At 37.1% G+C, this 16,905-nt stretch overlaps 1 protein-coding gene across 1 annotated transcript in view; it reads right to left on the reverse strand.

Moving 5' to 3' along the window:
• The window catches only part of LOC131036830 (DNA mismatch repair protein MSH7), a 106,059-nt gene that overhangs the window by 19,772 nt on the left and 69,382 nt on the right, over positions 1-16,905 (reverse strand). The window contains exons 10-13 of the mRNA XM_057968823.2: positions 13,839-14,041; positions 13,613-13,742; positions 13,136-13,413; positions 12,136-12,348 (exon numbers count right to left, since the gene is read on the reverse strand). Of these exons, the coding sequence (XP_057824806.2) occupies positions 12,136-12,348; positions 13,136-13,413; positions 13,613-13,742; positions 13,839-14,041 (824 nt within the window). The remainder of the gene's footprint in view (positions 1-12,135; positions 12,349-13,135; positions 13,414-13,612; positions 13,743-13,838; positions 14,042-16,905) is intronic.

The raw sequence follows: 16,905 nt of genomic DNA on the forward strand, positions 1-16,905 counted from the left end.
TAATACTACCAAAGATGACTCTATCGTTGAAGGAAAGCAAAAAACAGAGGAGACCCGCGAGCTCGAAAGGACCGAAGAGCAACCATCACGCGAAGGCATTAGACAATTGTTCAGCGAAGTGGGAGAAAATTCAGCTGCAAGCATAGAACTTGACACCTCCTCCACCCCTCTGGTAACAGAACAACTGCAAATTTGTGGTGAGACGACTGAAAACATCAAAGAACAGAGTGAAAATTTAACCATAGCATCAGCCCAGACTGTACCTCAGGAATGGTTAATTGCCAGAGCCCAGCGCAAGGCCGCCACCAAACCACCTATTGATTTGGTGGACATCTTCTCACACATGGACCAAGCTAAAGCTAAGGGGAAGAAAAAGCCCAAGGCATATTCTAGAATGACTAAAGATGATCAAAGGAACCGCACTCTTCACATTGCCACCCCGCCTATAGACAAGCCAACAGATCAGATTACACTAGCGGATTATAGCATCATGACTGTCCCCACCGGACGAGCCACTAAGGAACAGGAAAAGGAGGAATTCAAGGATTCAGTGCAAAACATACTCAGGCAACTTGAAGAAATAACAGCTGAGAAAGATATGTATCAAGCTCGTGCTGAGCAGGCCGAAGGATACATTGATCAACTCCTAAGACCATTACACAATGCTTCTGAATCCCATATTCCCCCGACAGCATTAGCACAGAGAACCACTACAGAATTTGAAGGAGTGCAAGACACTGCAAGGGCCGTCAAGGAATGGATACAAGGCATCAAAAGAAGGGGAGAACAAATCCTTGAGGAAGTAAAAGAGACGGCCCACCATCGAAAGACCACTCTGGTCAAGCTATTAGAGGTAAAGAGGGAATCCCTCAGAATGCATGAGGTGGCTGCCACTACTCTTCCCCTCATGCGAGCTCTCTTCTGGACCCATGCATAGATTCCTACATTACCCACCATCCTAGATCCTTATAACACTAGCACTCTTAAGGAATGGTACTGGACTATCACCATGAAGAATGATACAAGAAAAATCATTGATAAAGAACACGATGCATGCGAGACAATTCTAAACACCATGCAAGAACTCGGCAAAATGATCCTCCAATCAATGGTCTTGGGATGGCAAAATGCCTTGTCCGATGAAGTAATACAGCCAGACTGGGAGGAAAGACTAGGGACGGATAGGATCACCTATTCCGTTAACGACCTAAGTTTTGCTGGTCAATTCCAGTCAGACATGTTGTGCTTCGAGCATAATCGTTCCAGTTGGAAGGATGGTTTGAAGCACGTGGACCAGTACCTCGAAGGCATGCAATATAAAATTCGTCATCCTCCTATGCCTCCATTCAGTCTGCTATTTCAATTATGCATCAGGTTCGAGGAATATGTTCATGAGGAACGTACAGCAGGTCGTGATATTTGGTAGGAATATTTGCATAGTGAAGATGAGTTCTTGGAAAAGGAATCTACAAATGGAAAAGAGAAAGTGCTTTCTTAAAAGTGCTTTTTATTCCTTTTAAATTTTGAAAAGTGTACTTTTTGGCCAAAGGGTCATATTTGACTAAATGTAAAACTTTGTGTGCACTTTTTGGATTATTTTTGGATAAGTTTTAATTATCCTTTTTGGGTAGTTATTACTCCCTTTGGGGTGGTTGTTGATATTTGCCTCCCATTTATGGTTATGGGCAACCATGTTTTATGAATGAATCGGGGCCTCTTGTTTAGATTAAATCCTGACCATTCATCCATTTTGAAGCCTATAAAAGGGACTGGTTTTCCCTCTTTTTTGTAAGAAGCTCTTGGATTGTTGCAGAAGCTCTGGCGAAATTTACAGGATTTAATGCAAAGTTAAGACTGTTTCAAGTTTCCTTGTGAGTGCATGGTCTCCTCCTTCATTAATTTAGAATTTTCCAGTCATGCTTCTTTCCTTTATATAACATTTTTAAGTAAACATCTGATAGAATCCTCGCTGTTCATACCATTGAATGGCTAATTGTCTTTCCTTCTGCATGGTTAATCTGAACCTTTCACATGCTTAGTTCGGTTGTTGAATGCTCACTGAATGAATGTCAAAATTCTGATGTTGTATTTGACAGCATGAAAATCCAATTTTCCTTTGAAGATCGCACTAGATTGATACAAGTATTGTGCTTAAATGGCTGGTAATGCTTAATTTAGTTATTTGGAGGTGTCCGTCTATTTACTAAATCTGCTATCTTAGTTAAAATTTATACTTTTTGTAGCTCTCTCTCCCTATACCTCCTTTTTCCACTTTTTTATCAAAAGAATCTGTAGTCCTATTGAAAACAGTATCAACCCAACTTAAACCATTTGATAAGTAAGACCATTAAAGTTTCGGGGAACTCATCTAGCAATTACCTATCCTACCGTAAGTCCCCGTTGTGTTTCCAGCAAAGACACATCAAACCATTGAGCAATCCTGCAGTCAAGACCTAACAAACGAAACCTTGAGGTTGTCCCCTTTGATCAAACGAAGAAAATAGCAATAGGGATTTCCTTATCTCAAGAGAGGATAGGATACTCAGCAAGTTTATTCTATCCTGCATTGGCCGTATGAAGTTTGCAGCAATGCGATTTCAGACACGTCAACACATAGCAAACCCTAGATTTTCTTTTTGAAAAAATTGTATACATGTATTTACAATTTTTTCTAAAAAAAATCTAGGGTTTGCTGATTTTTCTCAATTCTTAATTTCTTTCTTTGAAATTTGAAAATTTTCAAGAAAAAACACAATGCACAAATTAGTCTTTGCTGATTTTTTTTAATTAGTTTAAATTTAAAACTTTGTAAAACACAATGCTTAAATGGTGATTTGTAAAATTGTCTTATTGCAGTAGCCCTCATGTTTTGAAAACAATTTTTTTTCCTAATGGCTCATCCTAATCCTTCACAACCTAAGCCTAGGAAACATGGTCAAAAAGATGAGGCATGGAAATACACTGAATAATTCCCTGGTAGACAAAGAAATCAAACCAAGTGTATTTTTTGTAAGGAAATTAACCATGGGGGGATAAATAGATTGAAATATCATATTGCTGGCATATGTGGTTATGATACTGAGCCTTGTACCAAGGCACCTCTCGAAGCAGTCCGTTTTTGTTACTTCCAATTAGAAAATTTTGAAATACATAAGCAAACAAAAAAAAGACAAGAGAGGAGTTATGTCATATTGGTTCCCCTCCACCCACATCTGCATCCGCATCCACAACTACATCCATAGGTTGTGTTGGAGAGGGTTCTTCTATGCCTCCCTTTCGTCCTAGTGCTTTTGCTAGTGCTAGTAGTACTTCTATTTCTGCTCCTACTAGTCACACTTTTGGTCCTAGAGTGCGAAAAATCCAAGATAGACAATTTTTTTGTACCACGCACTACTCCTGGTGCACAGCGCTCACTTGAGAGCATGTCTTGGAACAAGGAGGTCCATGATGCAGGAAGAAAAGCAATTTGCAAGTTTTGGTACTTCTGCAACATTCCATTTATTGCAGCCAAGTACTTTTTTATTTGATTGTTTTAAATTAAAATTTAAAATTTTATGGTTTGAAGTTGAAAATTGAAATCGAAATTGAACTTTTCTTATTTAATCTATTTCAATTTGTGACAGGTCTCCTTATTGGCAAGGCATGATTGATGCAGTAACCATTTGTTTGGTGGGATTTAAAGCCCCTAGTGATACAGAGTTGAGTGGCCCTCTCTTGTTGGAAATGGTGGAAGATATGAAAGTTGACCTAGAGGAGCACCGTCAATCTTGGAGCCACAAGGGTTGCACCATCATGACATATGGTTGGAATGATAGGAGGAATAGAACACTCCTAAATTTTCTTGTTTCCAACGGAGGTGATTGATCATTTTACTTCTCTAAATGCATTGTGATTGAAATTGAATAATTTACATTCTAATTTATTGATAATTAATTTGTTTTATTTTTAGGATCCACCATGTTTTTGAAGTCCATTGATGCTTCCTCACATGTCAAAAATGCGGCATACTTATGTGAGGCTATTGAGGAAGTTATACATGAGGTGGGAGAAAAAAATGTGGTGCAAGTGGTGACGGATAATGCAGCAAGTTATGTTGTTGCAGGTAATCTTTAAAAGTTTTCTTTTAAGTTTTAACTTTTAACTTTTAAACTTTTAAGTTCTTAACTTTTAAATATTAATGGTAAAATTTATTGATACTTATCATATCTAATTCTTTAACTAATTTAAAATTGTTGCAGGAAAACTTTTGATGGAGAGGCACCCAAAAATCTTTTGGTCTCCGTGTGTGGCCCATTGCCTTGACCTCATGCTAGAGGATATAGGTAAGCTTGGATGGGTGAAAGAATGCGTTGAAAGGGCCAAGAATATATGCATATTTATTTACAATCATGCATTGGTCCTTAGCATTGTGAGGCAATACACGGGGGAAAGGGAGTTGGCTCATCCTAGTATAACAAGATTTGCCTCGAATTTCCTCACATTGAAATCCTTGATAAAATCAAAGCTATCTTTGAGGCACATGTTTGTTGGTGAGGAGTGGACTTCCTCATCCTATGCTATGACCACTACAAGGATGGATGTAGCAGATTGCATTTTTGATGAGCCAGGTTTTTGGACCCCTTGTGCAGAGATCATGCAGGTAATTTTATAAATTTATATGCATATTTTTGTTTTGTTTGCATTGTGCAACTTTGCAATTTTCCTTATTTTCATGCACACTTGTGACAACTATTTTTGTTTAACATTATTTGCAGGTCACTGAGCCCCTAGTAGTTCTCCTACAAGTTGTTGATGGGGAGAAGCCCGCTATGGGCTACACATATGAGGGCATGGATGGGGCCAAGGAGGCCATTAGATCTATATATGCTGGAGTTGAGGATAAGTATAGGCCCATTTGGGACATAATTGATAGAAGATGGCATAACCAACTTCATAGGCCCATCCATGCAGCAGCTTATTACCTCAATCCATCATTTCGTTTCCGTGCTGATTTCAAAGCGGATGAGGAGGTTCTTAGCAAGCTATATTCAGTTGTACAACGGATGGGCACTGATACCACAGCTACACTGCTCGAGATGGATGCATTTAATAATGCAGTAGGGGCGATCTTTGCCAGCCAATTGTGCAAAGAGGGTCGGACAAAATTGCAGCCAAGTAGAAAATTCTAAAGTTTATGACTTATGCGTTTTAATTTTTTATTTTATAATCTACCTTTAAAGTTGGAAATGAGACTAATGTTTTTTTCTTTTCCTTATCTCAGATAGATGGTGGCAAATGTTTGGGCCTTCAACCCCAAACCTTCAAAAAATTGTCATCCGCATATTGAGCCAGCCATGCAGCGCTTCTGGATGTGAGCGCAACTGGAGCATGTTCGAGCACATCCACTCGAAGAGGCGAAATAGATTGTCTGTGGAGAGGTTGAATGATCTAGTCTTTGTTCATTACAACCTCCGTCTCAGGACCAGACAGATTTTGGATGCTAACTCCTCTCCGATCACTCTAGAGGAAGTTGACCCCGAGTCCGATTGGCTCACTCAGTCCACCGATCCAGTCTTCACTGATGAGGACCTTGAGTGGGTTGACCAAGCAGACAAAGAGGTTGAGGCTGTGGCTATGGCAGAGGAGGAGGATAGAGCACGATCAGGTACAGCACCTATGGCTACTCAGACTGGCACATCACAGGCAGAGACTATGGCTACTTAGTCATCCAGGACCTACCTTAGACGCCTTTCTAGGAGGCAAATAGACGAGCCTAAGCCTGAGCCTGAGCCATAGACTTGTTTTTGTTTACACTTTACAGTTACATATATGTTTGGGAACATTTGAAGTCATGGATTTTATATACATTGGACAACATTTATAACTCTATATATCTATCTTTTCTAATTCCTTCAGCTACAATTTACATTTCTACGCATGTGATGGATGTATGTTTATGTATGTGATCAAATTAGCTTCTATTTGATGATGTTATAGTGTCTTTAAGCTTAATTCAATAATGGGTGTATGAAACAAGTTTTAAATCGTTAAAAATCTCTAAATTTCAAGGGTTTTCTTATTTTGCCGAGTCATTGCCGTTTCCGAGCCGAGTCACAAGCCGAGTCAGCCTTGTCAAGTTAGAGCCAAGTCCAAGTCTGGGAACTTTGGTATAAACTGAGAATAACTGCTTGCTGCATGAGGTTGAAACTAAACCTTAGCTTGGGAAAGATAAACGGGCAAGGGCAGAACAGCAGCACTCAATAATGCAGATAGCTTATCAATTATTAATAAAAAGTAACTCAGATAATGAAGTGACAGAAGAGTCATGTTATGCATGAGATACATCTTAAAACCTAAGGTATACATGAGAACTGGCAACTCTCTAGCATGTCTTATCTTTCGCAACTAAGGTGTTGACTTAAATTCAACTCTTGATAAACCATAGCTTGCTGAGCTTTGAATAGCTAAAAAGGTTATTTACCGTAATTACCAGCTAAGCATGAGATTTTACACAACAGAACTAGCTTAACATGTATCCACCCTGTTGGTTGGGGTTCATTCGAATTACTGATAGTAACCTGGGAAATATTTGATTGAAATATGTAAATAAATGACGTTTGTGGAATTTGATTGAAATATGTAAGTCAAATCCACAAAAGGGGCAGGAGAGAGACATACCACTGGTAACATCTCTAAAATTCATCTGCTGTTAGATGATTGTTGAAACTTCATCAGTTATGAAGCTCACCGAGCCAGAGTTAACTAGTAAACAACCCTCACTTATGGATGATGCTTAATCAATCCTTAGTATGAAGGGTTAGATAGAAATAAGGGAAGTTGGTGGTGTTCCTTAAAATACAAATGATTAATATTAAGCTTTCTAGAATGGAATAGTGATAGCTCTAATTCATAATTCATGCTGAATATAGAAATTTGGTATAAGCATGAGGGTTAGATACCATGTTGCCTACCTTACCTTTTTCACGCTAAGGTAACATTTCTCAAACTTAGACCATGAAATAGTGAATCCAGAGGGGAACAAGAATACTTTAAAATCTAAGTTACCGGGTTCGCCCCTGGGACGCCCTGGTACGGGTCCGGGTTCGACCGGGTCCGTGGTACGGGTCCGGTTCGACCTGTGTTCGACCAGGGTTCGAAAAACCCAGGGTGGGTTCGACCCGGGTCGAACCCAGTCGAACCCGGGGTCGAACCCAGGCGAACCCAGGCGGACCCAGGCGAACCCCGGCGGCTGGGCGGCCCATAAAGCTAAAAAACAAACCAAATTTTAATTTTTTTTCAGTTCCGCCTTTTAAAAAGTGAAAATCATAACCTAAAAAACACTTCTAAAACACTTTATTGACACATTTCACCTCATTTGTGTTGCAAACAAATTTTTTATGAGAGCAGGTTGAAGAAAGTTTGAAGAAAATTTGGCTTCCAAGATCAAAGAGGAGGAGTTGAAGACTGATTTTAGAAGCTTCAACAAGTGTTGCAGCATCATTTCCATACATTTTCAAGCTTCCATTGGCTGCAAGAGGTAGGTTTTTAAACATTTTTTTCCAACTTTTTTTGTTTCACAAATTTTCAAACATGAAACTTGAATTTTTTTTCATTATTTAGTTTTTGTTTTTGAATATGTTTATTTTATTTCTTGCCATAGGAACTAGAATGGCATCTACATCTTCCTCCATTGGCAATGAACAAATAATTGCAAAACAAAGAAATGATCCAAATTCTCCCTTATGGAAATATGTGGACATTATAAAACAACTTCCGGGAGGTGGGGGATTCCGTTGGAAATGCCATGGATGTGATATTGAACGTAATAGTTCATATTATTGGGTGGTAGGCCATTTGTGTGGAATAAAAGGAAGAGGCATCAAAAAATGCCCTGGAAAAAATGGTAAACCTATACCAGATGAGATAGTGATGAAATATATTAGGGAGCATGAGGCGGCAGAAGAGAGGGAGGCCTGTAGATTGAACCAAACCGCATCAAAGAAAACAAGGGGAATGCAAAGCCCTTTTAATCCCAGTATTGTAGTAGAAGACCACCCCTTCTTTGCCACAAATGAACCTCAAAGTGAACCACCCTTGACACGTAAAAGAACAAAGGGGCCTTTAGAAACCGCATTCCAAAATGAGAGTAGAGACAATGCTGATCAAGATATAGTAAGGTGCATTTATGCAAATGGGTTGTCATTCAATGTTGTTCGCTCCCCATATTGGAAGCAAATGATAAAAAGTGTTAATGAGACACCAAGAGGGTATAAGGGCCCCAGTTATGAGAAGGTACGTGGAACATTATTGGAGAAAGAGGTGAAGAGGGTTGAAGATGCATTGAAACCCATAAGGGATTCATGGGTTGAGACAAGTGTAACAATTGTTTCAGATGGGTGGAAAGATGCTAAAAACCGTCCCTTGATCAATGTCATAGCGGTGTCCCCTAAAGGGGCAATGTTTTTGAGAGCTGTGGATTGTGAGGGCCAAATAAAAGATGGCCAATTTATTGCAGAAATTCTCATCTCTGCCATTGAGTCTGTGGGACCTCGCAATGTTGTCCAAGTCATAACGGACAATGCAAAAAATTGTAGAGCTGCTGGTTTGTTGGTTGAGCAACGCTATGATCACATCTTTTGGACACCTTGTGCGGTACATTCACTCAATCTTATGCTACAAAGGATTGGGCAAAAAATAAAATGGATCAAAGATGTGTATGCAGAGGCTGAGGACATCCAGATGTTCATCACAAACCACCACATGTCTCAAGGGATTTTTAGAACCTATTCAAATTTGGAGCTATTGAAGGTAAGTGAAATAGTAATTTAATTTTACATTTTCTGATTTTTTTGAATTTTCAATGTTAATAATATCATTGTGTAAGCTATATTGTGTATTCTTCTTTAAAGTTTGGTTTTATTTTTTAATCATTTGGCATTAATTTGTGTTATAGGTTGTTGAGACCCGTTTTGCATCAAACACAATCGTCTTAAGACGACTTGTGAAAGTTAGAGTGGCACTATGCAATATGGTGATCAGCACCAATTCGACTGTATGGAAGCAAAGTAGCACTGAGAGGGCAGAAAAAATTAGGGGTAGAATATTGAATGAGAAATGGTGGGATCTTGTTACATATCTCCTAAGTATCACTGAGCCCATCATGAGCATGATTCGCTATACAGACATGGATAGGCCTTGCATAGGTGAGATTTATGATGGCATTGATTCAATGCTTGAAAAAATAAAGGTCACTATAAATGAAAAAGAGAATGATCCTCAGGAGAAATTCTTCAAAGAACTGGAAGTAATTATTGTAGAGAGGTGGAATAAGATGACCACTCCTTTGCACCTTCTTGCCTATGCCTTGACACCTAAGTACTATAGCAATCAGTTTCTTGATAAACCAGGAAGGATTCCACCATGGAGAGATCTAGAAGTATCTGATGGGTATAAGGCAGCATTTCTTAGACTATATCCCGATGATGATTTGCGAGATGTTGTTACAAATGAGTTCATAGAATTCGCAAATGGGAATGGTCTAAGTGTTGATGCACTTCGTCATAGATCCAAGAAAGATGCTCATAGCTGGTGGTACTTCCATGGCACATGCTTCCAACACCTACAACCCCTCGCTATAAAAGTTTTATCACAAGTAAGTTTAATTAATTAAAATTTTAAATTTACAAGTTTTAGTTTATTTATAGTTTACTTTGTCTTCATAGGTTGCTAGTAATTTTATTTTTATTAATGTATAACTTTAATTGTTTACTTTGTCTTCATAGGTTGCTAGTTCATCTGCTTCAGAAAGAAATTGGAGCACATACTCTTTCATCCACTCAGTAAAGCGCAATAGGCTGCTATCAAAAAGAGCGGAGAATTTAGTATATGTGCATTCCAACCTACGTCTTCTTTCACACAAACAACATGACTACACACAAGGGGAAACAAAGATGTGGGATATAGAGCCAGAGCATACTGATTTGGATGCTCCTGCTTCTCAGCTTCTTGCATTGACACTTGATGACTCGGAAATTGAGCCAACTTATAGTGCAAGTGCAAGTGGCATTGGCTCATGTAATGTCAATGTCAATGAGGAGGAGGAGGAGGCGGAGGAGGATGAAGAATTAGATGATCCATTTGATGATTAAACTTTAAGTTTATATTGTTGAAAGTTGAAACAATGATACTTGAATATTTTGTCATTTTGATATTAAACTTGATGTATATGATGCTATTATCAATTACGGTATGATCATGATGCTATGATTACAAGTTTATGTTTGTTTTGTTGTTCATATGATGCTATGTGACATGCATATTTTAATTCATGCTTATAGGCTTCACAAATATCAAAATATATATATATATAAAAAAAATTTACATGTTTTTGTACTAACGAACCCAAACGAACCCAAACCCCTTTTCAAAATTTTGCCGTACCGGCGTACCGGGTTCTTCGAACCCGAACCGGAACCCGAACCCGAACCCGAACCGGCAACTTAGTTTAAAATCAATAAGACTGAATCTTAATTTTGAATAAGCTATGATACTCAATGGAGAAATAATGTTCAAACTCAAAGTATATACTTTGTGATTGAAATCCAAGTAAGTCACAAGCAGACATCCGCTAATTAAGCTCTTAGGAAAGAACTGATATCTAAAAGTTCAAGTTGCAGCCATGAAGGGTTAAAACCATATGCAACTCAATGGCAAATATAGCTAATAAAGGCCAAGTATGGACTACTTTTCATGAGTAAACAGTATTGGGACTGTATGAAATGTGAACTATTCAATTGCTGTAATTAAAGACTAGTAAATTTGTACAGAACATTGGTTATCAAAAGAGGGCGGTGAATTCCGCATGTCCAGTAAGCACGGATTCATTCTTGTACTCGTGAGGGAGCAGATTGCTTGCTCAAGGGCACAAGTATGTATTCTACATTTTAATTAATCTAGGGTTTTGACAAAAGATAGGTTACACCATAAGAGTATAAGTCACCTCAAGTTTGTTGACCAATATGTGAAACTTGGATCTAAACATTATGTCAGCCAATGAGCCTCATAGAGTCAGTATGCAATAGCATAGAGACAGACATGAGGACTTGAATACCTTCAAGAATTTGATCCAACCCAGTAGGGTGATGAACGATGACTTCATTAATTAACGAGATTACAAATACATTTAAACCTTCAGCCAAGGTGATGTTACTTCGGTAAGCATCAACCAATGTGTTAATCCAGATACACAACCCGGTTAGAGGTCATACTAGTTAGGATTATCCTATAGTATATGACCGACTAGGGAGCTGTGTAGGATTATACGCCAGTCTCAGATGGCATGAGTTGAACTTTTCGTTACCTCCCTACGAAAGGTCGGGCCAATCGGATATGGTACGAGGGACTAGTAAGTCCGCAGCCTCCTCAGTGGTTTATTAGTTAAGTTATGAAAGATCAAAATTTGGCATCTAGAATATGTATCTTCTAAACCTCTCTATTCTTTTAATTTAAAATGTTTAAGTTTTCATTTGTATCTACTATTTTTGCTCGTAGCATAGATCTCTGTTCAATTCAAGATTTCAGATTTAAGTTCAAGTTTCCTTTCAGATAATTAATGTTAAAAAAAACTGCAAGTGTTTCCTTTCTTTTAGCCTCAAGTTGAAAAGCTGTAATTAATTTGCATAGGTTATTGCTTGCTACAGTATCAGATCCTTACTTCATTCACACCCAACAGAATTAACTGAGAAGCAACTAGGAAGTACCTTATGCTTCTTGGTAACAATGGCCCAAAACCATCACACACAAATGAAATCAATAAATAGAGTATTTGCATCATCTTGGAATTAAGAATTGAAGATCGGATATTCACACATGCAATATAAAACTGTCAGATAGCAACAGCATTTTCAATGTGCAATACAATCAGGAAAAGGACAAGTTGAAGATCCTTCATAAGCTAGATATGTAAGCCGGTGAATGCAATGGTGAGACAAAGCCATGAAATAAAGAGGACAGATATTTGTCTCTGCCTACAACCTTAAGCAGCCATAATTAACATCTCCAGTCAAGTATAAACCATTTGCACTGAGAAAACAAATTACACGTGGAAAAAAATAGAGTTGGTTTTCAGGGTACAACGCCACAACCATCTTAACTGACCTGCTTTGGAAATTTCACATCAAAAGGCAGTTTCTCTTCTATTATCAATTCAATCTGATCAAGTATTTGGTTAAGCTGAATTGTATTTCTCATGGTTGATGTTTCCCAAAGCAAATGTGTCTTTGGAGGTCCATCCTGATCTCCAATGTGAAGGACCTTTAGCAAGTCCATTCCATCTCGCAGTCCCTTGACAGCAGCGGCAAGTGTCTTAACCTTCGCATAGAATACAATACTACAATTACTATAAAAATGACAAACGTTTAGAGAATCAAGGTAATAAATTGCCATTAACTTCAAGTACAAAACTAAAACAAGCTCTACAAACAATAAAGCTATTGTATTGTCATAGCAATGGAAGTTAAATAGTAATCAATGGGACAAAATCAAATTCTAGCAACAAAGAAAGAGGAATACCAGACACAAAGCCAGAATTGGATGAATCTTTATAATTGTGAGCATTATGGTTAATAGCAGCAGAAAAATTCACATCATAACGATCAAGTGTTGAAAATAAGCCAAATCAGAATTGACATCATTACATTCAGTCGGGAAATTTATAAGGTATTCTGGGTATGGGGGATGTTAATCAACGGCTGATGTATCTACGATTCTACATATCAACCAGCCTTCCTTGAAAGAGTACAATAGAATAAAACGGGATGATTTTGCATGTGTAGAAAACATGTCTCCCACCAGAAACACCAAAGCAAGGGACGCTCAGCATAAAATTGCAGTCAGCAAATAATTGAAATTTTGAATTGAAAATAGTAGAAAACAACTACTCTAGTGAATAGCGGTATGCCCTCTGTGCTGTGTTGAAGGGTATACACAGTGAATGAAACATCTAGCTCATATGTTTATACTTTTTTAAAACATATAATCAGCAAATAAGGACATATTAGTTACTCAATATGTCTGTTGTTGTCAAAAATAATTGATCCATACTACAATGCATAAATGTCAATAAAGAGCAACCAAAAACTCACATAAACATACATACTCTTTGTTTAATTTTTTTTGGCCCAACCAAGGGCCCCAGGCCAGCAGATAATGTGCCTGCTGATCCCCTAATACGGGCAACAAGTCGTTCAAGATCTGGTAATTTTCGTAACCTTTCTGAAATACAAACCGCAATTTCTGGCCGACTAATGAGCTCCTCCACAGCATCAAGCCTATAATTAATATCTTGAACATTTCTCAAAGGATGGCAAATCCAACGTCTCAGAAGACGTTTCCCAAAAGAAGTAGTACAATGATCAAGATACTTGAAAAGTGTCCCTGCAAAATAATGATTAGCTACTAGAATTCTCACATCTACAAATCTAGAGTACTCTTTAAACAGAAAGCTCATCAATGCTTGTTTACAAAGATTTGGAAAATAAACTAGTAAGCATGCCATGATATTTGCATAAAATCTTAATAAAACAAGGGTAAGTGCTGAGATAAAGTGCCATGCCCATTGTGATAGTGAATTAACCTTCATCACTTCCATTTGCATTATTATTGAAAATCTCAAGGTTCGAAAGAGTTTGACCATCAAGCCGAAGTGAGCCCTTATAGACTTGATAAGGACAAACAGCCCCATTACAAAGTAGATCGTCATCCAGCTAGTATTCATAAAGAAAACACACAACAGCATGTCATTGCTCAAATACAACAAGATTGCAACTATGCATGTAAAGGTATATTAGCAAATTAGTCACCTTCATCCTATGCAAATGTATAACCAATCCTCCAAGGGCACTTGAGACAAGATTTTCATGGGTTGTGCTTTCTATTGCAGCATACCATGATGTAGTACCAGATCCTTTCAAATATCCCTTTGACTGGATCAACTTGAACACTGCAGAAGAATCCGTGAAATCCAAGCCTGGTTGAAGAGCAGTCAACTCCAAAGCCACAGATCCTGTCAGCCTTACAAAAATAAGTATGCTATTTTTTAGTTATGTATCCTGCTTACACATGCTATGCAATGTGCATTTTACCAATATTTATTTACTTTACCTGTTCTTGTTCCAGAGTTATACCTAACAGGGATACTATCAAGGAAACAATCAAATATCCTATTCACATTTGATACAGTATATGAATGTCTAAACTTAAATTTTGATGTCATGTACAGCTAAACTTGTAGAAATTTGAATATATATACATATAGCACTGTCATCCTCAAAATGTCATCAAACATAGGTTTGATGCACTCTTAGGATTAATGGAGGTATGGTGGAAACTTGCAGAATTGACCAATGACAGAAGAGAAGCAGGATTGAACTGTTCATATATTTACATTCTTTTTGTTTTGGTTGATTTTAACTTGTACACACAATTTTCTTATTAAAAGAACATCAAATGGAAGAAGAAAAAATTATTTTGGAAGGGATGATTTTATCCCTAATATTTTTTCAACAAAATTAAATACAATTAAGAGAAATCATACCAAGTCGTTAATAACTTAATTGTGATTGATGCTGGAGTTCACTCTAGGCCAACATAGACTAGAACTGAAGTTTTAAAAGATGGCATAGATAAAGATGTTATATCATTCCTTAATTTCTAATATCTTACAAATATGTAATTCTATGATTTCTCAAGTTGAAAAAGGGGAAGCATAGCAATGATCCAAAAAGTTAAAAATACTAACCACCAACCATGATTGCATTGCAAAAATAATAGAAAATTAGACTCATTTTTTAATGGAAGAGCTTGACAAGTTTGATTGATTGCAGTCCCCATTCGACCATCTTTGCACAAAGTTATAAATCAGTATAATATAATTTTTTAAGCCAAATTTGAAAAACATGAAGAATTTCCTATAACTAAGCGGTATTGATCTGTAAGCTTGCATCAATTACTCTCAAAGAGTTCTCCAGTTATATATTGCAAACAGTTGACAACTAAAATTAACCCCCATTTTTATGCAATTAAGTGTTGTAGTCCTTAGAAACATGCGGACAGTTCTAAAACAAGTATTTAAACACCATAACAAAACTATGTTACTGAATTGGCCTAAAATATGGTTGTTTCCAAGTGCAAGTCCTACCAGAAATTGAGTACATAGTGGAATCGATTGTGGATTGGCACAAGGTTCAATTTGGAGCAGTTGAATTTGCCCTGAAATGCTGCAGCTCAAACCTAGGTGATTATGAGCTTGATGTGGCAAATCTAGAACAAATCCAAAATGATTACAATATTCAAAATGCTTTTTTTTTCTTCAACAAGGAAACCTTAAACAACTATCGCAGCAACACTAAACCCTACACTTGCAAATTTTCAAAGGTGTATTTCGTGTGCATTTTGTTTGTATGTGGTGTTAGAAGTATGGTTGTTGCACCAAAAAATCGACCTGTTAATGTCCGATACAACCACTAAAATTATAGAATCCATAGGAGGTGGTTAAGCCATGTCACAAACCCGAGCGCTGCGTTGCGCTGCACAAGGAGACCAAGGACGCACACCTTGCAACAATGCCCCCCCAACGCAAGCAAGGGGGTTTGAACCTGTGACCCAAGCTCTAATACCACTTGTTAGAAATATGGTTGCTGTTGCACCAAAAGATAACTTTTTAATGCCCGATAAAACCACTAGACTTATAGAATCCACAAGAGGTCGTTAAGCCATGTCACAAACCCGAGCACTGCGCTGCACAGCACAAGGAGACCAAGGGCGCAAACCTTGCAACAAGCGGGTGGAAAGGAAATGTATCGATCATAAGCATTTGAGCAAGGTCATTTTGGTGTTGAAAACTTCACAAGATCTCACACCATTTGCATTTTTATTCTCTATTGGGACTTGTCAGTCATGAGGGCACACAAGAGTTTGAGCAAGAAATCCAAGTATCATTGTGAATATAATTGCAATGAAAAGGGAAAAGAGAAAATCATTTTATAACATATATGACGATTGGCATCCATACAGTTTTCCTTTACTAGGTTTTCTCTAAGAAAAACAACTTTATATATCGGTATATACTATGGACATTATTATAATACATATATATATAAATATATATATATAGATTATAATATTACGTATAGATATTGTTCTAAATACATTAGTATATTACATTTAACAAATATTTATAATAATTTTGTTTAGCGTATACAATTTTGAACTTAATTATATTTTGAATATATATATGTATATATGTGTGTGTACTGTGTATTTTAATTTTATGTATAGATATTAAACATTCTAAACACATTAGTATATGATAATTCAAATTTTCTAATATATTATACTTATTATATTTTTAGACTATAATATATATGTGATATTTATATATTTTTGTACAAACGTACCCAACCCCCAACAAAAATTTGCTGTATTAGCATATAGAAACACATATCCATCCTCATTCTTGATTTTGATTCAATAACTTGGTTTCAAAACAAATGAAAACATGAAAATGGAGCAGCACACACTAAACAATTACTAAATGGATGAATTTGATCTAAAGAAACCCTAGAAGGGAGAAAACTCCAATTTGATGAGGAAAATCACCTCCAACTCCATTACAAATAGTCAAGTACAATCAATGAAGATGAATATAGTTCAAACATCACCTTTATAACTCCTCAACAAGTTACATGAGGCAAAAAAATCCATCCACACATTGTTTTATTATGTACCCTACTCTAACAATGGCTTAGAAAGCATATATCTTCTAGCAATGAAGGTAAACAAAAATGTCAACCTGAATTAAGCCCTAAAACATGCTTAAGTAGATGCTCCTCTATTCCACCAAACTAGAAGCATGAATTCCAGAGTTTG

Source organism: Cryptomeria japonica, chromosome 3 (genome assembly GCF_030272615.1).
Source record: "Cryptomeria japonica chromosome 3, Sugi_1.0, whole genome shotgun sequence".
Lineage (NCBI taxonomy): Eukaryota > Viridiplantae > Streptophyta > Pinopsida > Cupressales > Cupressaceae > Cryptomeria > Cryptomeria japonica.